This window comes from Boleophthalmus pectinirostris, unplaced genomic scaffold, assembly GCF_026225935.1.
Source record: "Boleophthalmus pectinirostris isolate CB_2022bp ecotype Guang Dong unplaced genomic scaffold, ASM2622593v1 HiC_scaffold_22, whole genome shotgun sequence".
Classification (NCBI taxonomy): domain Eukaryota; kingdom Metazoa; phylum Chordata; class Actinopteri; order Gobiiformes; family Gobiidae; genus Boleophthalmus; species Boleophthalmus pectinirostris.
The window spans coordinates 12,938,769-12,964,260 of NW_026571190.1; the positions used below are offsets into that span (position 1 = coordinate 12,938,769).

Below are 25,492 nucleotides of genomic sequence, written 5' to 3' on the forward strand. Positions count from 1 at the left end.
AGATCAATTTGGCAGTTAAGATAATCACAAAATTATTTTGTGGTTTACAGTTAAAGGGCCCCACAATTTTCAAAGTATTTGAGGAAAATTTGTTTTGCTCCAGTAGATATTTTATATAAGCAGATCTTGAGGTCAAAATAAGTCAGCTATGCACTGTCTGCATTTAATTAAAAAGTCTATGTTTAGCGTGCTAGTTGTAGTTAGCATTACCACAACAGCAAAAATCTGGCCTCACCTCTGAAAGTTGTGAAGAGCTCTTATAAACTTATCACAGTAAATAATCAGGATGCACAGAATGCATAAGGCACACAAGGAATAAAATCCACTGCAATAATGCCCCCCCAAAAAGATGACAAGAAACTTGCAAATGCATTTTCTTTGCTTCATTTATTCACATTCTCTCATGACTTGGGCTCATGAGGCAAGATGGTGTTGTAACGCAGCAGCTGCAGGTCCACTGGGGGGCAGCGTGGAGGCGGGGGCGGGGGCAGGTCGATGTCATCATGGTTACCGTTGCTATTGTTGTTGGGGTCAGAGGGCGGGACCAGGAAGTGCCCGCGCCTATGACGATGGTAAAACAGACCAATGAGAACGAGCAGAGACAGGACCAGAGTGCTGAGCAGGAAAAACAAGATGTACACAGCTTTGGCTTCGGATGAGAGTGCTGGGGAACAGTCTGTGGGATGAAAAAATACTTGTGAATAACTGATGAAGAAATTATATTTACAATAATCATTTTCACCTTTGAATTTTTAGAACATTTATTTTAGTTCAATCTTTGGCAACACTACTGTGTGTAAGGAAGTGTCAAAAGCTTTATTTTGACAAGGTGAATTTGTATCACATTCAAATTTTATTTTAGTTCCAGACCAAGAACACATCACAGAAATAAAAAGTAAGAGTAAACTGGGTCTAAACTAGGACTAAACCAGGAAAAACAAGAGCCTCAGTTTCGGAGATGATTTGACCCGATTTCTAAACATCATAACTGGGCCCATGATGTAAGATGATTATTACTTACCAGTATTGGTGGTGCCCACACAGACCGTCCCAGTTCCAGATCTGGACCGGTCCTGGAAGCCGGTCCGGCAGAGGCAGGAGTATGAGCCAAAGTGGTTCACACAGTCTGCATTTGGATCACATGCCATCAGCTGAGTGTGGCATTCATTCACATCTAGAAACAAAGTTTAAGCAAAATAGACAGGACCATAATTGATGGTTGTAATAGCAGAGGATGTGGAAATGAATGCCGTATTGAGACTGCAGTGTTGACTTGGTCCATTACCTGCAGTGGACAGAGACATGACCACCGAGTCTTCCTGTGTTGGTTTGAGTCCGAGTCTGGACCCAATGAGCTTCAGGAGGTCGGAGTGGACTTCCTCATGTGCGTGATGTCCACTGGTCCTCGGCCCCATCTGCAGCCACAGGATAAACAGCACCCCGGCATTCAACCTGCAACCCACAACACCGGCTTTCCCATGCAAATATTCTCCTCTACTGGTAACAGCTGTTTTGTTGTGATATGGCAAAAACATAATTTGCCTTTTTTTTTTTGCTGAGATCACAATTCATACAGTTTTTTTAAAAATCTTCTGTTAAGCTGTAATATAGTTTGATATAAAGAATTATATCACAATTTAGATTTTATCCTGCAGTTAGTATAATTGTTAACCTCCATTTAAGAGGAGAAGTTCACGCCATACGGTGATTGGTTAAATGCACTCAATCATGAAATGATGGGGGCTTTATCTAATGTAGTACACCATTATATGGTTAGATCACAATAAATTTTTGTATTGCCTCATTACCCGGTCCAAGTGAACCCATTACCGTTTAATCCGTTTCGATGAGATGCTCCGAGACACAAATGTAGGCTTCAGCTGATTTTTGATCTGGAGGAACAAAAACAAAACATGTTTTGGTATTTTGAATATTATTAAAGTTCCCTTGATTAACTTGATTCATCATTTTCATTTCATGTTTCACCATTCAAAATAAAAGCACATTAGAAAGCACGCTTGTGTGTTTACTACCCTCTGCTGGCACAATGTGAAATAGAGCATATTGAAATCACAAATAAGCAGCGTTATTAATGTGTGATATTAGTGCAGATGCCAACTAATTTGAAAAAGTGTCTGTAGTATTAAATGGAATTACCAGATTCTGGGTGGAGAGGAGCAAAGTCCTGGCCACATCATTCCAGGGCTCTGAGTCTCGGGACACGTTTACCTCCACCGACACTTCAAACAGCAAATCTAAGACAGAAAGAAAAATATATAATTTAATTATAAAGTTCAGTCCTTATTAAACAAACCAACATAACACTGCATAAACTGGATTTATGGCTAAACTTCAATTCAGAATAATAACCTAAATGACCAGTTTTTACTATAGCTCACGTGACATAGAACTGTTGTGGTCACTAGTTCCAAAAGATCTAACTGGCTCCATGTTCAACATTTTGAAACAAGCAAAATAATTCTGGTCCATCCAGTTCAAGATAATGCAATAAATCTAGCTACTTATTGCAGTGTAAATGGACTGACAGTCATTAAAGCAGACTTAGTTGGGAAGACCAGTGGTTCTTGACCCACAGAACAAACTCATTAGATAAAAACACTGACCTCCTGGGAGATGTAGACTGTGATATTTTGCATGAGCTGCAAGAAAAAAAAAAAGACACACACACACACTTGGATAAAAATATAGTGAATTAAATGAAAAATTGAATTAAATTAGAAGCACAAGTATCATTTGTAATTATATGAAGTTACTATACTAAGAACATTTAATTAATTTTAAGTGTAGCTGTATTATAAGTAAAAGTGCACTGTCTGCCACTTGCTTGTCTTCATTGTTGTACTTTTTGTGACCAAATTCCCAGTTACTTACCACCGGTCTCTGCTCTATGGTCAAATGGCAGCGCTGTCTTTTCTAGAACAGTTTCACTATCCACTTCCCAGTTCTTATTTAATTCTTCTTCCAACTCCTCCAGTATCCCATCATCAGCTTCACTGATTGTCTCCTCCTCTGATTGGTCCGATTGATCTGATTGGTCCATCGCCCTATTCGTCTCCACATCTCGACGAATGGCAGTGAAGACTCTGGGGCTGGGACGGTGCTCTTGTTGTGGGTCAGGTGACCATTCTGTGGCATAAACTGGAATTTCTGAATCTGAAAGGGCTTCATCTGTCTGAAATGTAAACAAAACATTTCTAAGGGGGCACACTGCAGGCAAAACTAGGACAGACTGAATGTGTCTACTGTACACATTAAAGATGGTTAAATTAGAAATCATCATATTAATTGTCATTGATAGATTTACATTGTGAATTGTAATTTCCAAAATCTCTCAATGCATTATTCTCTGAGATCCAAATCCATGTCATTGAAGGTTACAGGATGTGTTGATATCTAAGCGTTGGGCTGAAACATGTGGATTGTTACCAACATTTTTTATTTGAGTTAGTTATTTTCTTTACTCAGAGACCCCAGTGCCCACTAAGACTAAGTAAGAGTTAAAAAACATCTCTTCAATGTCTCTTTGATGAATGTTCCGGTACATGGTCTTTGTTAAATTAACTAATCAGGCCTTGTTTGCACTCACCACGTTCACCTCATCGTCATTAGTTCTGTCTTCTGTTTGTGAGTTTGTTTCCACAGTTTCTTCAGAATAGTCACTGATATTCTCCGAGGATTCGATGGGTGAATGGGCTGGGTCTTGTGGGTTGTAGATCTGAGGCGGTCCAAACGCCTGGTACTGTCCGTGGAAGCCCCTGTAAGTTGGCGTAGGAGAGCCCTCAATCAGCAGCACCACATGCACAGTGTTTGAGGAGGAGGTGTACGTGGCCTCTCTCCAGCACTTCTGCAGAACACTGTGTTTTTGACCTACATAAAGATCAGGGGTTGAACATGAGATTGGGTCCACAAGAACGAAACCTCATTTTGAATCACACGTTTTGACTTAATATGAATATAACATTAATATTATTTTGGAAGTCAGCTATATAAGTATATTTTATTGATAGGATCAGACTGACAAAAATTGTAAAATAAATACATTTTGTCCATATTATCCACATCCAAATAACAGATATGGATATTAAAATTTAAACTATAGTAAAATTAACATATAGGCCTACAGGAAACAATATTTCAGTTGCACTAAAGTAAGCTTTTGTTAACAATAAACTTGTAATGGGAAGAGTGACTAGAAGTATTTTACAAGAAGTAAGCATTACTTCGGCATAAGTACAAGAATGATGCGTGACAATTACTCCCAGAAGAACACAACTTATTCAAACTCTGCATGAAATTCAATAAATGTAGTTCTAACTCATAAGGCAGCCTCAGTCCTATGCAGGGTGTGTAACCGGTGAATTTAAAAACACAATGAAGTGTGAACTGTCAGAAGTTACTTCTTCTAAAAACATTTCAAAACATTACAAGTAAAGTACAAATCATTTCTGAATAAAATTGTGGCCTACAGTTGTGACCTTACTTTGACTCTCAGGCTCATCGATGTGGATTTGGTCCCGTCGCCAAAGACAATCATCGTCGGGGGTGAGGTCGTTGAGCTGCAGGTGGATGCGTTTCCCAGGATGCACTTGAATGGTCCAGTTACACCAGAGTGGGGGGTTAGAACAGAGATAGTCCGGGGAGAAGAACAGTCCACTCTCTCCACCCAAAACCTGGTGACAGCTCCTCAGGGCGAAGAAGGCAGTGCTGTGGTCAGCTAAGGATGCAACGAAATAAATAAATGTCAAATGAACAAACTGGATGTAGCCTACACATTTGACTCGTTGAATTAGGAAATCTTATTTAAAAATGTACTTTGTTACTTCTCTAGGAGAATGTCAATGCAAAATGCCAAATGTATTAATAAAGAATATTTAAAATAACCTCAGGTGACAAAGTGCTATACAGGCAAGTGCATAGATAAGAAAATCCAATAGTAACAATACAAAAATAAAAGATACAGTAAAACATACAGATACAAAAATAAAATAAAATAGTATAGTTATAGTATAGTATAGTATATCATTAAAGATAATTCCACAATGATTTGGATTACAATGAATCAAAAGAATGTTATTGGAGATGGTTTGCCTGGAATGTATAACAGTATGGCATTTAACAACTGACTCCATGAAGACAAGCAGGTGACACCAGCAGAAGACTATAACTGAATAAATGCAAGATAGAGATGTTTAATGCCATATAGTGGAACATTATATTTAAAGCAAGAATGTCTCAATGTGAGAGGCGGGTGGCAGAATCTCTCCTAGAGAAGTTACATAGTGCACCTTTAACTGTTGTGTTTCCTACCTGATGATGGACCAGTGTCTTCCTCATTGCTGATCTGCTACAAACAATATAAAGTTGAAAATTATCAAAACTGCACATTTTCAGATGTCACTCCAACGGTGGACAAAGGAACAGGATCAGACACCATATTAACAAATTATTATATCTGTACGTTTTTTTATTTACAATCTGATCATATTTTTTCAATTCATCAACATATTTTAGAACATACCTGTAAATATACCTCACCTGAGCATGACATAGTTGTAGCCCAAATGTAATCAGAAAAATCACGCTCTCAAAACTCCTCTTCTTCCGTCTCCTTGGAGGCATTTTCATCACAAACATAGATTTTTTTATGTAATATTTTACTGTAAAATCTGACTAAAAGTAAAAGCAGTCAGACTTCACTCGGTTGTTTTCCTCCAGGTCTGAGCAGGTGGAGGCCATTTCAGCTGATTGACTTCACTGTTAGTCTCACTGCAACGCCGCGCATGGCCACCAGAGGCCGCTGTCACACAATGCAAATTTTACACCGTTGTTGCAAGGCTAATGAGAGAAATCGTTAGAATTACGACATTACAGAAGAATATTAATGTCAAGTGTTATAAGACTAGGGTGACCAGACGTCCCTATTTGCCCAGGACAGTCCCAGTTTAGAGCCATGTTTCCCCTGTCCTTTCAGATTTATATAAAACTAGTGATTTGTCTCAGTTTTATACAAGAAATATCCCAGGTAGGGATGGGCATTCGATGGAATTTTCTTAATCGATCGTCGGAAGAATTAACGATCGATTATCGATTAATCATTAACGTTTTTATATTAAAATTATCATCATTATTATTACTATCTGCACTACTAATCTGCATAAATAAATTCAACTTTACGACATATAAACCGTAACGACTCTAGAGCCACATCAATCCGTTTGACATTATAATGTGTTTAATTCATTTTTGTGCAACTCTCACAGAAACGAAACTTAAAACCGCATCGCTAATTTGCATAAACTAAGCGGAAATAAAACTACAGCTCTTGTGCGCTGATGCGATCAATTTCTGTCGGATTTAAAGACATGACACAGTGGAATACAGGTTAGTGTGACCATATTTGCGTTTGTCAAAACCAGGACACCGTACGGGAGGTGGGAGGTGGGGACTCGTCATCGACATCGCGCGACTCACACCTGGCAAAGCTTTTTCGCACTAGACACCGAAACATATGTTCCTGCTTTATACACTGTGCACATGGACTCCCACTTGTCCCGAACGCAACGGAAAGTGTGGAATTTCTTGTACAAGTCATCGTTAAATACGCATTTGTGCTTCGGTACGTTGCAGGTTGACCGAATGTTTGTGTTTGCTCGCTCCTTCTGAGTGCAGAGAGACACATGTACGGACAGGTTTGGTCACGCTACGCACAGCAACCTACATTCGGTTTGTCGATTAAAATTAACGTAATCGATGAAATTCTTAATGATCAATTATCGATTAATCCATCAATCATGCCTATCCCTAATCCCAGGTATCGCCATGTTTGACCAATTTGATCTAAACCAGGTCTAAACTAAGACTAAACCAGGACAACATCAACTCTAAACCAGGACTGAAACAAGACAATCACACTTTTTGATCCCTGCCAACAGTAAAGAGGAACATAATTTGCCATTTGTTTAACCAAAATACAAAAATCCATGTTTGCAAATGACCATAATGGAAAAAAAAATGCATCAAAAGAAGTCCCTCAGATTATGACTAACACAAGAATGCACAATCTTCCACTCTCTTTTCACAATTTTATTTATACCAACCATCCCAACCCAGGTGTGTCCAAGTTTAGAATAAAAAATAAAAAATCTGGCCACAAGAGATGCCTGTTCCTCTTTTAGGTTGTCCTGCCATTTGTTCCTTGTCCCACTCATTTAGAGAATGTTACACTTTTTCATTAAAGGCTGTACGTGATTTGTCTTAACATCTTAAAAACATGAAAAACAGCTGCTAAATTCTTAAAAGTTTAAAGTGGTCCAAAGTTATTCCTCACTTAGCCGACCGTGTGCATTCTGAGTAGGCCTATAATATTCGCTGCAGTGAGTTTATATGCACACTTCAGAGACCAATCGTCAAGATAAAGCTAATAATTATCATGTTATGTCATGTTAAGAAAAAGCTTGCTCAAATACTTTGGAAAAAAATCAGGGACAGGGCCATTAATGCTGTGAATTATAAAAAGTGAGTACTACATAGCCATCAGGGTTGTATTATGCCGCCACCTTTTGATATTGTTATTGTACTTATTATCTATAAACTGTCCCAATCTGTCCCCCTTTCTACAATTTGAAGTGGTACCATATAGGTATAAAGAGTGGTCAGCACCTTTGTCACCTTTGTCGAAACACTGCTCACTGGTTCTCAAACCAATCACACCAAGTACAAAAAAGAAGCCAGAAAAAAAACATAAAGACAAGAAAAAATGGAACAGAAAAGAAAATATCTACATGACTAAATGGTCTAAACTAGGGTCAAACCAGGTCTAAAATAGAAAAAACATCATTGCTGTACTAGTGGGGAGAAATAAGGAGAAAAATGTGGATAAAATTTACTCTACATTAACACTAGAATTGAAGGAATAGAATCTGTACCACAGTTATTGATTTGGTTACTCACAAACTGAGATGAAGAGGAGACGTCCAGTTAGATGTACTCATTTGAATGTTATTTTACTCCAGAATGAAAAATTGCTGCACATAAAAGGTAAAAGGCAGTTAAAGCATTATGCAACTATAAAATCAAGCTGTGGGTTAGATCTGAGGAGAAGCAACGTGCATGTTTGTACAGGATAAGGATCACGCAATAAAACACATAGATTAATGACATACAGAAAACATTCAAGACAAAGCAATGTCCTCACCATGGAGACAAGTTTTCTGGTAGAAGCTGGACCCTCAGTGACATAGAATACAGGATTATACTTTTTAATAAAATCAAAACAACTGCAGGTATGTTTCTGATGAAATAACATTTTAACAACTAAAACAACTAAACAAAAGCAAAAATAAAAACAACAAAAAATACACACTAAAAAAGAGAAAATTTATGCAGAATACAGCATAATAAATTAATAAAATTTTCAAGTCTGTAAAATGGTTCATTGACAATATTTTTTTAAAACACATTCCTGAGTTACAAGTCATTGCTTCCAATGCATAGCACTGTTGTATAAATAAAATAAAATAACTGTGTGGTTAAGTTATCAGTTATTGGGGAGGCTGTTGGCGCAAACTGGCAGCCATGTTTGTGCTAAGCAGAAAGAGAGACGAGGAACTTCTGAACTCAAAGTGCAATATTGATCCAAACCATATGTTTATCATCTGTGCGGATAAGATTGCCTCATAAAGGCTATCGAAAAAAATAAAAAATTATTGACAGTGCAATTCTGGGTGCATTATCCATCTCCATATATGTTTTATTTCTTGTGGTGTCCGACTGTGCACCACCATGAAACTTCTATAAATACATGGATTGTCTCTATATTTCGCTGCTATGTCAAACGTCCTGAATTCAGTGTGCTTTTCTGGTGCAAGACCCAACTTTGCCAAACACATCCCGGTGTATACATCATCTATAGGATAAACAACCACCTTTTTAGCTGCTTCATGTAACTGCAGTGCTACCTGTCCAGAATACAGAAACCCCCCTCCTCCGGCATAAGGGGGGTATGAACCCACAAAATAGCTTTCAGGGACGAAATACTTGAGGTTTTTGTTGCGATGTGGTCCTGCGTTGGTGATGACATCTCCAATGAATAAATCGGGGATCCTCTTTGGGTGGAGCAAGTCCAAAAATTCAATAATTAGTGGAGTGTTTACGAAAACATCATCGTCTCCTTTGAGAACAAACTGAGCGGAAGGACAGAAGGAGCGGAACCAATCCAAAAACAGGAGGTCTTTCAGGGTCAGGTTGAGGAAGGTGTCCCTGAAACGTAATAAAAATGAATAAATACATTTCAAAGTCGGGGGGGGGGAGACAATATAAAATGTGGAAGGAAATGTGGGATTGTTTTTAATCATTGTATAGCACTTTGTGTTACATTTTTTGTATGAAAAGCTCTTTATAAATAAAGTTTGACTGATTGATTGGTATAACATAGATCAGAAAATAGATATGAATAATGTTTTTATGGCAACAAAATGTTGTTTGTTCCATGGAGATGGAGACGTTTGTACTGTGGAATATTCCAGGCAAAGAAATGATATCTCTATGAAGACAAACAGGTGGGGCATGACTACTACCATTGTTTATGTTGTCCATCAATAGCACCAAGAAACTTTAAAGATGCACTTTAAAGATTTTTTTGTGTGTGTCCATGGCAGTGTAGGTTTGCCTACAAAGTTTATTAAACCTAAACCTAAATGTACAAAGTTTATTAAACCTATTATTAAACACCTATCAGTGTTTCCATGGCAACAAGAAAGTGATGCTATCAGAATGTAGGTTGCTGTGCGTAGCGTGACCAAACAGGGGTCCGTACATGTGTCTCTCTGCACTCAGAAGGAGCGAGCAAACACAAACATTCGGTCAGTCTGCAGCGTACTGAAGCACAAATGTGTATTTAACGATGATTTGTACAAGAAATTCCACGCTTTCCGTTGCGTTCTGGACAAGTGGGAGTCCATGTGCACAGTGTATAAAGCAGGAACATATGTTTTGGTGTCCAGTGGGAAAAAGCTTTGCCAGGTGAGAGAAGCGCAATGTCGATGACGAGTCCCCACCTCCCACCTCCCGTACGGTGTCCTGGTTTTGACAAACGCAAATATGGTCACACTAACCTGTATTCCACTGTGTCATGTCTTTTAATCCAACAGACATTGACCGCATCAGCGCACAAGAGCTGTAGTTTTATCTTCACTTAGTTTATGCAAATTAGCAATGCGGTTTTAAGTTTCGTTTCTGTGAGAGTTGCGCAAAACTGAATTAAACACATTATAATGTCAAACGGGCTGATGTGGCTCTAAAGTGGTTATGGTTTATATGTCATAAAGTTGAATTTATTTATGCAGATTAGTAGTGCAGATAGTAATAATAATGATGATCATTTTAATATAAAAACGTTAATGATTAATTGATAATTGATCGTTAATTCTTCCGACGATCGATTAAGAAAATTTCATCGAATGCCCATCCCTAGTTTCTAGAAAATATACTGTAACAAAATGAGTGCTGAGTGAATGAATAATAAAATGTAAAGCACTTTGGGCATCGTGACAGGCGCTCTATAAGTACAATGATTAATTAATTAATTGATTAATTAATTAAATGTAATAATTAAAAGCACTTATATAAATGCAAGATAAATTAGTATTTAAAAGCTGAACTGTGGAACATTCCATAAAAAGCATTAACATGTCCTGGGATACAAGATAGTAGACTCGAGCAGAAAAGGTACCCTTTAATACTAACCTGTAATCCCATTGTAGGATGTCTCCATACATCTCCACTTCATACTGTAACAGTCCAGTCAGATTTGGGTGGTTATCCTCATATATAGCATTCCCCAAAAGAAAAACTGTAGCCACTGTCCTATTGGCAACAACTCCAGCTTGTCCCCATGTTTCTCTTATGGCCTGTCTTCTGTCAAAATGAGGCACTAATGTTTTCACAACCAGCAAAAGGAATGGTGTATCTTCACAGATGGTCGGTTGGTTTATTAACATGGGATAAGATTTACAGTGAGAGTAGAGTAAAAAGTCTTGAAATTGTTTTGGAATCAAGTTGTAGTCCACAATTTGCTGCTGGACCCTCAAATGTGGTTCGCAAGGATTGGATTTTGGCTCCATATAATTCAACCAATCAGGTAGCTCCGATAGGGAATCAAAGGTGGTATTGAAAATAGGATTGTGAATGAAATCTAGTCTCTGTTGCTCCAGATTCCATAAGGATTTGCTCACCAGATGTTTTTGCCAAAATGTCTTTGTTGGAATACGGATTTTTGAATTCTGTTTGCTCCAAGTAAGTGTCAGGAAAATACATCCGATGATATTGCAAACCATAAATGCGCAGATCATTCGAATTTTCAGTGTCATCTCTGCTCCTCTGTGGATCTGAAATTAAGAAAAAAAGCCAGTTGAAATGCCAGAAAGAATAGTCATTATAAAGAGGTAGTGAAACTTACAGCACCACCTGGGTATAAGGCAATATTAGGAAACATTGGATGGCTTTAAAGAACATCTACTACCACTACTATCCCTACTACTTTTAGAAACTACATCAGCTTTCAATGCCAGGTTTAGCACGGAGTTCAGATTTGCAATGACAGGCTCCCAGGAATCACGCTTTTCCAATTTAAAGTCACATGTCAAGTGCTGTGTGGCTGCAGTATTATCATGGAAGGACCTTTTCTAGACCAAAAGTAGAGTAATAAAATATACTGAATTATTAAAATATATTAGTTTCAGTAGTCAGATGTGATGTGTTATACAAAGAATGAAAATTGCATTGGGCACTGGGCAAGGTAAAAGAAAAATCTAAATAATTACATGTTTTGATAAATTAATTATTTAGTTTTTCAGTTATGAATGTTGCTATAGTAACTTATTGTTTGTATAATTTTAGTGGCAAATACAGGATATAAGTTGTCCATAAGTAGCCTATAGAGTCTTTAGTTTCAACCTGACAAAGTGAAAACACCTAAGCTAATGTTATCTGAACCACATCTAAAAAAGAGAACCACCCTTGTATTATTATTTTAAGTGTGTAAACCAGGTTATATGTGAACAAAACAATTCTGAGAAAAGAAGTGTGTAAATTAGACAGAAATGTGCTCTTTTCAGTGTATCAGTAGGTTGATATTTTATATGAGTCAAACACCTAAAAAAATAAATAAATAAAATAAAATGTTTTAATTCAAGTGATGTGAACAAAAATACATTTATTTAAGTTACATACTACTACTACTACTACTACTAATAATAATAATAATAATAAATTAAAAAAAAAAATTAAATAAAAAAAAAGAAGAAGGTTTAATCCGTGGCTAGCTACCACGCTTCGGTTTATCCTTGGTTAGACCTGGTTTAGTTTTGGTTAAATCAACTTTATTAGTCCTATTCGCACGGGACTAGTTTAATCGGGATAAGTCTGTAAAATTCAAAGTACGCTGCGACATCTGAGTTTTATGTGTACATTCGTACGTGATAAGCAATGTCAGTAAACCTGTTTTTACGGACTTTATTCCGGAAATGGCGGTCTGATAAACACAACGAAACAAGACAAGAACATTTTAATTGCTATGGTCGCCAACGTTGCTTTATTTTTAACAGATCACACCTGCATGTAAAAGCAGTGTGTCTTACCGCACTGACACGATCGGCGGTCACAATGACACCCACACGAGATTTCTCATGAAACAGTCGCAGTCTCTCTTTTTCAGTCCGTTACTGCCTGTCCATCTAAACTTTATAACTTTGCCTTGGTCCTCGGTTGCCACGACTACGAGGTTATACGTCCGGGGTCACGCCTTTATATATGTGATATGTCCCTTAAATAACGTTTTTATTGTATTGAAAAACACAATAACTGGATTAAAGTAGCCTATAGTCTGTGGAGAATAAATATTGTTGATTTAATTCGTATTTTGACCTAAAATACATACACAATAAATAATAAAATAAGTACATAAATAGCGATAGATAGATATAGAGATAAACTAGACAAAATAGAAGAAAAATAGAAGAAAGTTACAAAGACATATGTACAGATAACATGTGAAAACTACAATAAAAACACCAAGATAACCTGACTAGCTAGTACTAAATGCCAGGGAGAAGAGATGAGTTTTCAGTCTAGGGGACCCCTGGTAAAACTAATTTAATCTGAGTCTTGTTTTAATACAATTTCACCAGAAAGAGCTGTGTTGCTTGGAACTACAAAAGGTAAAATGGGTTTCAAAGTTATGAAAACTAAGACAGTTACCATAGCAACTGACAATTCACAACAATATTTGTAAGAGCCATTTTAGCCATGCTCAAAAGCAAGTTATTGTTTGTTTGTTTGTTGTTCATTGTATTTCATGTAATTAAAAGTGTAAAGTTTCATATAGAAGGATTAAAATATATAAAAAGTAGGTCAAATACATTAGTTTAAATTAAAAACAGGTATATATGTTTATTAAAAGAATGTATTTGTGCTACTGCTCCCTTTATCAATGCAGTGTGATGTCATCCACTAATTTTGTGTCAGTTTAAGAAAGCCTTCACACCTCATACTCCTCGCTCAGTGTGGCTGTTAAAAGCTAGAAATGGTCGCTATTGTATTTTGTCAAAAGTCCTCACCATGGTGCTATAACAGGAAAATGCATGAATAAACAACATTATTAGCCTCACCTGTTCACAGCAAGTCTCCTGCGTCTCGTCCTATTTTCACATAATAATCTCTCACTGTGAAATATTCTGCTTTGAACAGGTGTTTAGTTTCTGAGCAAACTTTATTTTTATTTTTTTACATTTTTTACATGAGTCTTATCAATACTAAGGCAGGTGTTAACACAGTTTTGGGTAATAGGTTAATGAATACTGATATGAATACTAACTTTACTGCCATTGCTGCTGATACTTTTCCTTGTACTGTTTTAATGTGTAGGCAAATAGATTTTGTCTTGCTATTGCCATTACATGTATTGATCACAGGTGGAAGAAGAACTGTTACTGAAGTACAACTACTGCATCCACTACTTCCACCTGTGATCATACAGTACATCAATACATGTAATGGCAATAGCAAGGCAATAGGTTATATATATATATTTAAACTGATGCCTATTGTTACTACTACTCATATGATCGGCGGTGACAGCAGTAGCTTATATATGTATGTAGGACTCTGTAGTAAGTGGTAGTAATACTACTACTGCATCAACTACTATTGCAACTAGAACTACTACAGCTATCCACTAGTCTAGGTTTTCTCTTCAACTATACAACACAAGACAGACTAATGACACATTCACTTTCTTATCTAATCTAATTTCAAAAGGAAAAAAATCATAACCCTATGTACAGTGAAGACATAGGGAGAGTTTAATATGGGTCAGATTGTGATAAATAAATCTTCAGTGTACCAGAGTTACAATGGAAGGCAGGTGCCCGCAAGTCTGAGCCAAAACTGGAAAATCAGCTTTTACTTGGAAATGTATTTACTTATAACTTTATTGATTAAGATTATGAGAAAAAGTTCTGCATGTGGAGCATTTAGGAATTTTCTTTGTGTGGTTAAATTGGAGCAGAGCTTAAATTGCACATTGCAAACACCAATTAATAATTTACAGGTGATGTCATCAGTGTTCTCTGGGGGTGTGATGCTAATTGCAGCTCTGTTACTAAAGTCAGATTTTAATATGAGCTTTATTTTAACACAATTTTACCATGAAGACCATTAGAGATACATATAGAGCACCCCCAGTCAGATGTCACTGCAAAGTATCAATTAAGAAGAAGGAATGATTCAATATGTTTGTTTGTTTTTTTTTCAGCTGATAATAACAAATTTATGATAAATGATAGTGAAGTTTACAAATGAACTTACCTGCAGGAATATAAAGTCATATTTTCATATTGAGCTTGATACTGATTTCTGTTTCACTTGCAGAGGCCCAGTAATTACAGATATATTACAGAGGGCCCATATTACTATCTTCTGTGTGTAACCGGGGGAACAGATTAGTAAATCTAGTAAATGTGATGTCCAGCCATGTCAGTAAACACAGCAGTGTAATCATGTCCAGCGTAACCGATTGCTGACTGTAAAAGGGTGCGCACATGAGAGAGCTAAGTAGTTAAGGGCTGTTATTGCTGGTGGTGCACGTAACTGGGAGACAGATTGTCATTTGTAAAAATAAAACACAGAAAACTGTCATTGAAAAAGGTACAGACAGAAGTCCCTCAGATTATGACTGACCCACAAATGAGTTGAGAATGGACAATGTTACATTCTCTATTCACAATTTGATTTACATCAACCATCGCAACCCGAATGTCTCCCAGTTTTGAATTTTGAGAATCTGGTCATCTTAACTACAACACTGCTGTTGTATTTTGCTCTAATTTCTCTTTGTTAAAGCTGTAGATTGTAGATGTATAGTTGTAGTTGTATGTATATTATTTATTTATTGGTCAGGATTATTAGTGGAATAGAGGGTTGGTGCAATACTGGATAGTTATTTCAGATTTCACGCCACACACTTTAGGCTTCTGGCACAGAGCATTTTAACTCAACGCACCTAAATCCAGTTACATGAAAGCACTTTATACATGTTTATACACACATGCTAAAAAAAAATTCTGAAAAAGAATATTATAATTATTTGATTTGTTCTTTTTCTTAAACTCCTAACCCCCTAGCTCTACATTTTGCGTAAAAGTCAGATAAGCTCCTTCTAGTTTTTGTGTAACTGTCGTTTTAAATCAGTGGTTTTGCATGTCACACTGCAAGAAACACTCTGGACAACAGCATTAAACTGTTTATATCTTTTTTAGATTTAGTGATAAAGGTGTAATATTGTTAAATAATGCACACATGGTTCCCTTTACGCCAACACCTTTATGAACTGTCTATGATACAAGGGACTTATTCTACAATTTCTTAACTAAAACTGTTACATATTTGTGCACTGTGCACAGTTGAGTTGAATTTTAAAGGAAGAAAATTTTTATTTATAAAGTAATTTAAAGTGATGTCACGTTAAGTACCCTGCAGGTCTAACACTTGAAAACATGCAGAGACAAATTTAACAATAGTAAGTGTTTGCTTAAAGCTAAAAAATGTGGAGGGTGTGGTGAGGAGAAAAGATCTGGTGTTTGAAGGATATTGTGTGTATAAAGTAAGGATGGAGGTTTTTCACATTCTATGATCTGTTTCCTGAGCATTTTGGATTCAAACATAATGTAGAAGGGACTGGCTGGTCAGACAAATGTTTTCTCACATTTAAAAGATGTTTTAAACCCATTGCCCCCTCCCTCACCCTGGCAGTAACCTCAGCCATAATCTCAAAACAAGACCCTAATCTTAATCATAATCCTACAGCAATCTAAACCCCACAAGTCCTAAACTAAATAAAATAAAATCTCTGTGAAATGTGGTAACATATAGGCACATGGGGAAGTAGGAGCTTTTTAAATTTTCTAACAAACATGCAACAAAGCTAACACTAAACTAACCATACATATAGAGTGATATAGAGTCATTTTATTCACTTCTGTTCAGATGTCAACTACTATTACAACTAAGCAAATAGTGTTATAATCTACTGACCCAGAAGTTGTTGGTTCAATCCCAACTATCTCCATGCTGTTGTTGTGTTCTTGAGAATGACACTTTGCCCATTATGTATGATAATGTTAATCAGATTAGTTTGTAATAGCTGTTAACTAAATACTTTCTAAGCAAACCCATTGTTTAACTATCAATATTTACAGTAGCCACATGCATTTTCACTCACCTGAATCTTGTCCTGGGTTAGCCTTTGCCTCATAACCAGTATTGTTCTCCTCAGAGTAGTTTCATTAGCTTCTTTAGAATGACATTTGACTTCCTGGTTTAGTAGTCCTCGTGTCTGAACACATTAAGGTGAACAGTTTATTGCAGTGGAAAGGAAAGCCCCTCCCAAAGTGTCAGCTCCTCCTTCTCTGACTACAGGTCTTCCAGTGCAATAAACTCATACCAGTGTATCCAATAATCAAAACACTTCCTATTGTCTTGCAGCTGTGTGCACCACATTATAAGATTGCCAGGTTATCAAATACACAGTATGATGAAAATATGGCTATATCGCTTATATTAAAACACTGCAAAAAGATTGCCATAAACTTCCAAGGACATAAAATGATATTACTGCTCTTTGGTGGGTAATTCTACCGTATTGCATTTGTGTGATACTCAAAACTCAACTACATTTAATGGCATGTTTTTAAAAATTCTATTGTGTAGTCATCATGTGTAGAATGAAGGACCCATGTTACAGCTTTTACATATTGTATTTTTAAGATACAAATTGCAAAACCTACCTGGTGCTTTTTAATGGTTTCATTCTGGCATCTTAATCCATCTGCTCTCTCCTTTAGTACAAAACCCATTGTTCCTTCTGCTGATGTCACAAGGTGATGCCTTTTAACAGGAAGTGCTCCTCCGTGTTTTTAAAGTTCATACATCTTCACTGGACTATCTGTAATCATTTCAGAGCTAAAACAGCCATCAACACAAAACATGTCTTGCAAATAGTTAGCACTAATACTTGAGTCTTATCCACACCAGTCCATGCGCCCTCTGCTGACGACAATAGGTTTTGTATGCACAAAAGTGAATGCAGCAACACCTTTACTTATTTCCATTGAAATAATTTGGGGAAAACCTAAGGATGAAATAAGAGACAGAAAGTCATGTCATAATACTACTAGATCAAGTGTAACTGTACAAACCTTATATAATCACAAAGGTCTAGAGCCTGGATTATTGTAACTAATCAACATTTAACCTTTTGCCCCAGAAGATTTTATCCAATCTCATTGTTTACAGTAATCCCCCCAAAATAATACTGTCCAGTGTGCCTGACCTCATGTGCAGATTATAGTTGGAGTTTAAGACCTTTGGACAAAACAAGCTCCAACAGGAAAATAATTATTGAGGAAGAGGGAATTACTTTTGCCTAAGATATATTGAACTTCAACATAGCAAGCTAACAAAGCAGGACACATTTATATTTGTTTTCAAATGTTTGCAAGTGCAACAAAAGAAAAACTTATCATTGTTTCTCTATTAAAAGATTTAGTCACTGATAATGTAGGGTTAGCACTGATTATCAATATTTCACTGCAAAGGGGTCCCTGGTTCTCGGACCAAATCGTTTGCATGTTAAGGGTTTTAAAGGTGTGTTCAATACTTGCACTTTCTCCAAACCAAAATTGGGACCAAACTTGGACTAGATGAGGATTAAACCAGGACTAAAATGGGACAAAATCAAGACCAAATCAGAACTAAAATTATCACAATTTAGAATTACATAATGACAAGTGTGAACATACTCCTAGGCATTAATAAACCAGAGTTAACACTTAAAGGTACATTGTGTAAATTTTCTGGTGGAGGGTCTGTGAAATGCTTTTCTTCATGAAGAGGTTACTGCTTTGTCTGAAATGTTTCACAGTATGATATTAAATCTTTCTATCTTCATGGAGACCACACCAGGCCAAAATCTGTGAAGAGGCAACCCCACTCACAATCAGAATGAGTTTTTCTCAGTCACCACAGATGTACACTGTAGTGCCATGACCGCTGACCAGGCAACGTGGCAACAGGTTTCACATCTGCTATACTGATGAAAAATAATCTAAAAAATTTGTGGATGGTAGCTTTAATTCATGGGTTTCATCTTTATGAGTGCCATTTTGAGGACCTTTCACCATTCAAATGAAAGCAATTAACAATTCATCAAAATATTCCATTACTACAGTGCAACTTTTAATCACTCTGATACCCATGGATAAAAGAGACTGTGGTGGCTTACACGGACCAAATTCCCTCACAGCAGTTTAAAATTAAAACAAACAAAAAAAAGATCTTGAGTTACATTTTTACTTCAAAATCTGTAAGAAACTGATGTTTTTAATGTATAAATGGCTCACATATGCCACAATTGTCTCTGGAGAATCAACCAGAAACACTGATAATGTACATATGACGCTGTAAGTAAATATTTACATGGTAATAATAGATATGGATAGACAACTTTCACAGTTCATGGCAAACAAGTCTATTTTAGACAAAACAAAATATAATCTACAATTTGTGTTGAAGTTGGAATGTTGAAACAGGCACATTATATGTCAGTCTTTTTCAGTCTTGTTCAGGCCTCCTCAGATTTCTGCGGCGAGCGGTGGACGATTCTGTCAATGCTCTGCTGAATGTCGGCCATTTTCTTCAGCAAAAGATTCACTTTGCTCTCATCCATCTCCAAACACACAAACTCTGAACTCTAAGAGAAAATAAAGACATAGGTCATTGGTAAATTAAAATTTAAACATTTGTGATATAAAGGTAACACATTATTTTGATGTGATTTTGTGCTATGTAGTCTAGTCTTACATTTTAAATAATGTTGGGTAAATGTAAACTCACTCAGGGGTTCCAATATGTCCTGTGAGCTTGTGGTTTTTAATTATTTGTATAATATTAGTGTTATTTACATTTCTAATAAAAAATACAAAATAAATAAATAAAGTTTTATTTGACTCCAAACTATATATGATAACTAAGAAAAACAGCAACTTCTCAAATAAGGCAGCAGCTTTTCACATGTAATTTAGTAGCAAATTAATTTAATTCGTGATCATCCTTGTACAAGAAAGTATTTTAAAGATTACCATTGCACGTGAACTTCTATAACTTTCAAGAAGACATTTTATGTTTTTTCTGGGTATTTAGTATTAAACTATAACATATGGAAACCATGATCTTACATTTGTTCATTGTAAACATCAATACTGATCTAAAACATCTTATTAATAGAAACAGGTCAAATAACACTGTTAAAAACTACAGAATCGCTATGTCCTGCCTCCTCACAGTGGCATTTCCCTACATGTATGACTACACTAAAAGATTACTTTTTAAAGCACTCAAGCCTCAATTGCAGGACAATACTGTATTACTTAAACATGCACGTAAAATTTAAATACGACTTTGCCAATGATGAGGGGAACATAACAGGGTTAAAAGAAAAATTTGATTTTACATGATAGGTCCCCTATCATCATCATAGCGCATGATGATGAATGTAATCAATAGTCTGTACCTCTCCTGTTCGTCCCAGCTCGATCTCCACCAAAGCGACTGCTCCACTATGGGCTGCATCTCCTCTCCTGTCTCCCGCCTGGACGTCCACCCTCCAGCTCACGCCCCTCAGCGCAGGCTCCCAGCGACTCTGGTTCAGCAGCGCTTCTCTCACTTTGGGACGGTGAGTTTTCCAAAAGCGAGTAAGCACTGCAGCCTGCTCGGAGCTCAGGCCCGCGCCACCCTGACGCCTCTTCGTCTGGGCAGTGAGGAAGGCATCCAACTGCCCCTGGTCCATATCTGCAGAGGCGATGGACTGACAAGGCAAGGCAAGTTTATTTATATAGTGCTTAAGGAATTTAAGTGTGACATATAAGGAAAGGGTAGGTGAAATTAGATAAAAGAAAACATACAGTTTTCCTCACAAGTTTAAATTGAGACAATGGTGGCTCCATATGTGAAATATTTTATTTTGTACAGTTTTAACTATGGTGACCCATCATTGTTAAAATTTTGTCCTCATAGTTATCTGTATTAATGGGAATTACTGAAAGAACAATTTTTGGAGCCTAGATGAGGCTTACCAGTAGGTACACTAAAGTGTCTTTTTCATACATACAGCACTGGGAATATGATAATGCCAATAGCACCAATACCAATAGGGCTGCAACAAATAACCAAATAATCATGACTACTCAATTTAAACAATCGTAGTCATATTTTGATAAATGTAATTGTTAAATGGACATACAAGAGATCTTTTTAATATAAACACAGTAGTATTATATTGAATACAATTCTCATCAAGAATAAACAATGTCTTGTTTTCGTCAATGACACACTTTATTTGTAAATATTATTAATAGAGACCTTCAGCCATGATATTTCATTTGTTTGGTTATGATTGCTTTGGTTAAAGCATGTTACAACACTTGCAATTCCATACATTTACTTAAACTTGCAGCAGACTAGCTAGTAGTAGTGAGAGTCATTTAAGTTCTATTACCTTGAGCAGTCCCCTCATTTTCTCGTGTAAAGCGCTAAACTCGTCCTGTGACATTTCCGGATAAAGTTCATTCTTCAGTAGCTCCTCTGTGATTTCTGGATTGCTGTAATACACTTTTTGAGTGATTCCGTTCAGCAGTCCGCTCAGAGATTTTGCTGCATCGGTGTCCGCCATGTTTGTCTACTCACGTGAGAGGGACGTGACAGGTCACGTGATAGGAGACGCTGCACCTTTTATAGTTTACGCCAGGGGTCTCCAACCTGTAGCACGGGAGCTACATGGATCTATACTAAAAACAACCCACCACACTTAAAGTAGACTACAAACAAGTTCAGAGAGTGTCACAAGACTGCAAGTGTATGTGTAAGTGTGTATTCTCTTGCCTACTGTAGGTGTGCAGGTGTTTTCTCTCAGTCCTGGTCTGACTCCACACATTTAAGAACTCAACATCAAACAGGAGGAAGGAAGATCAGCTGCACATGTCTCAGACACTTTCAAACTGCAGTTCTTTATATAGTTATTCATTAATTCTTATTCATTTCTATTACAAATACTCTGATTGGGTGTCAAATATATAAATATGTATTCAGACTTTAGTGCTGTGAGCATGAAGACTGAAGAGTCCTCACTGCTTCAACAAAGACAAATTGAGCAAAAAGAGGACACACAGGCAGAGGACATCAGAGCAGAGATGGATCTATTAAAATAATTTACCTTTGGATGTCACTGAGTTGCTCAGAAGTAACACCGAGGGTGAAGAATTCAGTGGATTTAGGTAAACTTGTGATGTTATGTTGTTTATGCTATAGCTATATGAATAACTTAATATCTTACGGTAATGGCCTGTCCGCTATTCTGTTGTTATTACTATAACTTGCCTTTCAAGATAAAATGTGTGTTCTTGATCTCTGACGTTATAAAATGCATTTCCCCAAAAAAGTATATATTATATTCCAGTGCGACTTATATGTTCTTTCTCCTTATGATTTTTTTTATATATACAGAAACACATCCAAGAAGCACAGCAAAAAAAAAAAAAAAAAAAAAAAAGTAGCCTATCACATGAAAAAGTACTATATAATAATATTAAAGCGCCTGTAATCTACTCCAGTGTAGTGATTTTGATATTGATATTTGTGCTTGTTCAATAAAAACAATTGCATTTTCATTTTTTTCTGTATATTTGTGTTTGTTCACACTACAAATGTGTTAAAAAAAAAATAACCCCCCAGGCCTTTCAGCAGGTTCGAAAGAATAATAAAAAAAAAAAAAACTTTTCAGTTAGCTTAAAAATCTAGTGGAGTAGAAAGCACAAATACATGCTCTCAAATGTAGTACAGTAAAAGTAAAAAGTATCTCTTTCAAATGTTCTTAAATGTGTGAATGAAACAAACAACTGCACGTATGTTTGTGATGAGGAAACAACATCATAACATAGATCATTATAACTTATTAAAATAAATATATGACCGAGAGCATCCACGGATCGCGATTTCATTCATATAAAAATGTTCTTATACTAGAAGAAGAGACATTTTGGGTGCCAGGTACGAAAAACTGTTTTATAATTTTTATTGGCAAAAAATGTTAATAAGATTTGGAGGCAGAATGACAGTTGTGATTTGAGCATTGTTGACCTACATACCCGTTAGCCTATATTTTTTTCTGATGTAATAAGAGTATGCTTTTTGAATTGTTTAAATTAGGCTAATCATTGTTTTATATCTCAAATAATGTACCATTTTACGTCCAAATTAGCTACTTATTAGTTCATACACCTCATTTACATTTAATAGAAGAAAAAAATTTAACACAAGTAATAACAAGATGGATAAATAACTAGAAACTTATTAAAGGTCGTATACTGTGCAAAATTTACTCTTGTGAGCTTTAAACCATGTTACCTCCTCAAAAACATGCTCTGAGTTGTGTTTTGTTTCATTCACACATCTGAGTAACCCTTTTTTATTAGTCTGTCCACATCTCCAAAGCTCAAACTGTTCCACCTTGTGATGTCATGAAGCTATAGTTTTCATGTTAACGGCTATTTTTTACCTTTAGTTCACTGGAGAAAGGCAATGCCAGAGCTGAAATTATCCAAATGATTCAAGTGAAGGTGTGTGGAGTTTAAAAACACAATGGAGCAGCTTAGCCCAAATATACAGGGTTTGTGTGGTGAAACCTCTGCTTGCTTCAGCACATCCGAGAGACGCCCCGAGAGAGCAGAGACAGAGGATGTTGTTGGGATAGGCCTGTATAAATAGGGCTTTTGGGTAACTGAAGGTGTGGTTGAGCTGAGCTTGGTTTGCTGGAGAGGAGCAGGGGGAGGTTGAGGAGTGGTCCTACTCCTGAATCTAAGAAGACAACAGACCAGAAGACAATTAAATAGAATACATTTTGTTGTCCACCATGAATGCACTTAACAATGAGTTGTGTGTAAGAACAGTGCATTACAGTACTTACATTATGGTGTTTAAGGAAAATGTTCAGGTTTCCCAGGGCCTTGTGTTCACTGTGTTGTGTAGCATTACGGATGCCATGCGCCGCTCGGACAGGGTACAACCTGTGCGAACGCTGTTACTCAGCAGAAGTGTGTGAAGGAGGCTGAAAAGTGTCCACATCCACTTAGGTACAGGCGTCAAACCAGTTTTGGAATAAAGGCCAAAATGGGGTGCAGGATCAATCTGAGATTATCACAGCTGAATCGCATACAAGACAGAGGCACCGATAAAGCATGAATATCACTGACATGTTTGGCAGTGGCCTTCCATTTCTGTCCCTGGATATAAGATACATGGATATAAGCCTCCTTCCTCCACTCCTCCTCTCCACAGTTCTATCTCACTGGAAGAAAAACACAAAAATAAATACTAGTACTTCAATAATTTATACTATAAATATAAAAAGCTTACCTGTTGTGAGTTAGTCACACAGCAGTCCCACCTCAGGACATCAGCCTCCCTCCTGACCCAGTCTGGACCTTGTGCAAAAAACACAAATATTCAATATACTTGGAGGAGGGACAAATACAATGCATAGAACTCTTAAGTGTACCTGTATTTTATATGACAACATGGATATAAGCCTCCTTCCTCCACTCCTCCACTCCACAGTCCTGACTGTAAAGTTCCATCTCACTGTAAGAGAAAAAGACAAGTAAATGTACGTCAATAATTCAGGACTATAAACAAAAAATTCCCTGTACTATATATTCTTTGCTTTTGTTGCCTTCAGTGTTTTCCCCTCCTCCTCTCTTTCTGCAGGATCACACCTGCCTGATGTTGGAAGCTCAAAAGAAAAGAAATAAGTATTATTTTCTGTAAAGTAATGTGGTAATAATGAATCAATACTTACCATTTTGGTCTAAATATAAACTACAAAGACACAGGAGAGGAATTCAGCTCTTCAGTCTGTAAGAAAGTGTTTGCTGATAGTTTTAATCTCAAAACACATACAACACAAACACAAACAGGGGAGAAACCTTTCAGCTGTTCAGTCTGTAAGAAAACATTTGCAAGGAAGCATCATCTCACTTCACTAGCGAGCAGACAGAGTGAGACCTTACAGCTGATCAGCCTGTGTTTTTATTTATTGCAGTTTGTGTTTTTGTAACTTTTTGTAATAGTTTTTAGGGATAAACCTGCTGTTGTCTCAGTGGCATAAATTAGTTTCAGTCTTAGTGTTTATTGTCTACTATATCGTACTTGAAAATGTGTAGCCCCTTAGGTGTGTATCCTTGTGTATATTTTTTTTAAGTGTAACTGTGTTTAGAGCTTATACCTATCGTTTGACAGTAGTTTGAGCAGCTTTTGAGTTTTTATGTTTTTTCTATATAAAAAGCTCGTCTCGTCTAGTAATGAAGCTCTGTTTGTGTTTGTGGCCTACGTTTCAAATAAACATAATAAACATAATAAATATATACGTAGATATTTCAGCAACGAAGAGAGATTGTCTCCCAGAGGTTTAATCAGAAAGTTAATTAGCGTATTAAAATTAATTAAAGTTTGTTTGAATAAAATAAAGGCATAGAATCATCATAATCATAGGGTTGTAACATTGTTTTAATTATTTGTAATTATTAATTATTTTTAATTATCTACATTTCTAATTAAAAATAAATAAATAAAGTTGTATTTGACTCTAAACTATATATGATAACTAAGAAAAACAGCATCTTCTCAACTAAGGCAGCAGCTTTTCACATGTAATTTAGTAGCAAATTAATTTAAACTGTGACCATTCTTGTACAAGAGATTATTTTAAAGATTACCATTGCACGTGAACCTCTATAACTTTCAGGAAGACATTTAATGTTTTTTGTGGGTATTTAGTATTAAACTATAACATATGAAAACCATATTTGTT

At 36.5% G+C, this 25,492-nt stretch overlaps 3 protein-coding genes across 5 annotated transcripts in view; all 3 read right to left on the reverse strand.

Moving 5' to 3' along the window:
- Positions 1 to 368: 368 nt before the first annotated feature.
- Positions 369 to 25,492, reverse strand: part of zgc:66455 (uncharacterized protein LOC393502 homolog) — a 33,687-nt gene continuing 8,563 nt past the window's right edge. The window contains exons 2-12 of one of the 3 annotated variants that reach the window (XM_055157905.1): positions 5,557 to 5,705; positions 5,329 to 5,365; positions 4,502 to 4,735; positions 3,608 to 3,888; positions 2,893 to 3,193; positions 2,625 to 2,660; positions 2,158 to 2,255; positions 1,831 to 1,892; positions 1,286 to 1,452; positions 1,022 to 1,174; positions 369 to 676 (exon numbers count right to left, since the gene is read on the reverse strand). In XM_055157905.1, the coding sequence (XP_055013880.1) occupies positions 402 to 676; positions 1,022 to 1,174; positions 1,286 to 1,452; positions 1,831 to 1,892; positions 2,158 to 2,255; positions 2,625 to 2,660; positions 2,893 to 3,193; positions 3,608 to 3,888; positions 4,502 to 4,735; positions 5,329 to 5,365; positions 5,557 to 5,655 (1,743 nt within the window). In that variant the 5' untranslated portion in view covers positions 5,656 to 5,705 and the 3' untranslated portion in view covers positions 369 to 401. Of the gene's footprint in view, positions 677 to 1,021; positions 1,175 to 1,285; positions 1,453 to 1,830; positions 1,893 to 2,157; positions 2,256 to 2,624; positions 2,661 to 2,892; positions 3,194 to 3,607; positions 3,889 to 4,501; positions 4,736 to 5,328; positions 5,366 to 5,556; positions 5,748 to 25,492 lie in introns of those variants that run through there. The other 2 variants (XM_055157906.1, XM_055157904.1) reach the window with 2 other exon arrangements.
- b3gnt2a (UDP-GlcNAc:betaGal beta-1,3-N-acetylglucosaminyltransferase 2a) lies at positions 7,999 to 18,086 on the reverse strand. The gene is made up of 4 exons (XM_020920160.2): positions 17,361 to 18,086; positions 16,796 to 16,909; positions 10,765 to 11,405; positions 7,999 to 9,279 (listed from the first exon to the last, which is right to left on the reverse strand). Exons 1-4 carry the CDS (start codon positions 17,427 to 17,429, stop codon positions 8,724 to 8,726), a joined length of 1,380 nt encoding a protein of 459 aa, XP_020775819.2. The 5' UTR covers positions 17,430 to 18,086; the 3' UTR covers positions 7,999 to 8,723.
- commd1 (copper metabolism (Murr1) domain containing 1) lies at positions 18,909 to 21,338 on the reverse strand. Its single transcript, XM_020920177.2, has 3 exons — positions 21,128 to 21,338; positions 20,144 to 20,437; positions 18,909 to 19,324 (listed from the first exon to the last, which is right to left on the reverse strand). The coding sequence occupies exons 1-3, from the start codon at positions 21,299 to 21,301 to the stop codon at positions 19,196 to 19,198; spliced, it is 597 nt and encodes a 198-aa protein (XP_020775836.2). The 5' UTR covers positions 21,302 to 21,338; the 3' UTR covers positions 18,909 to 19,195.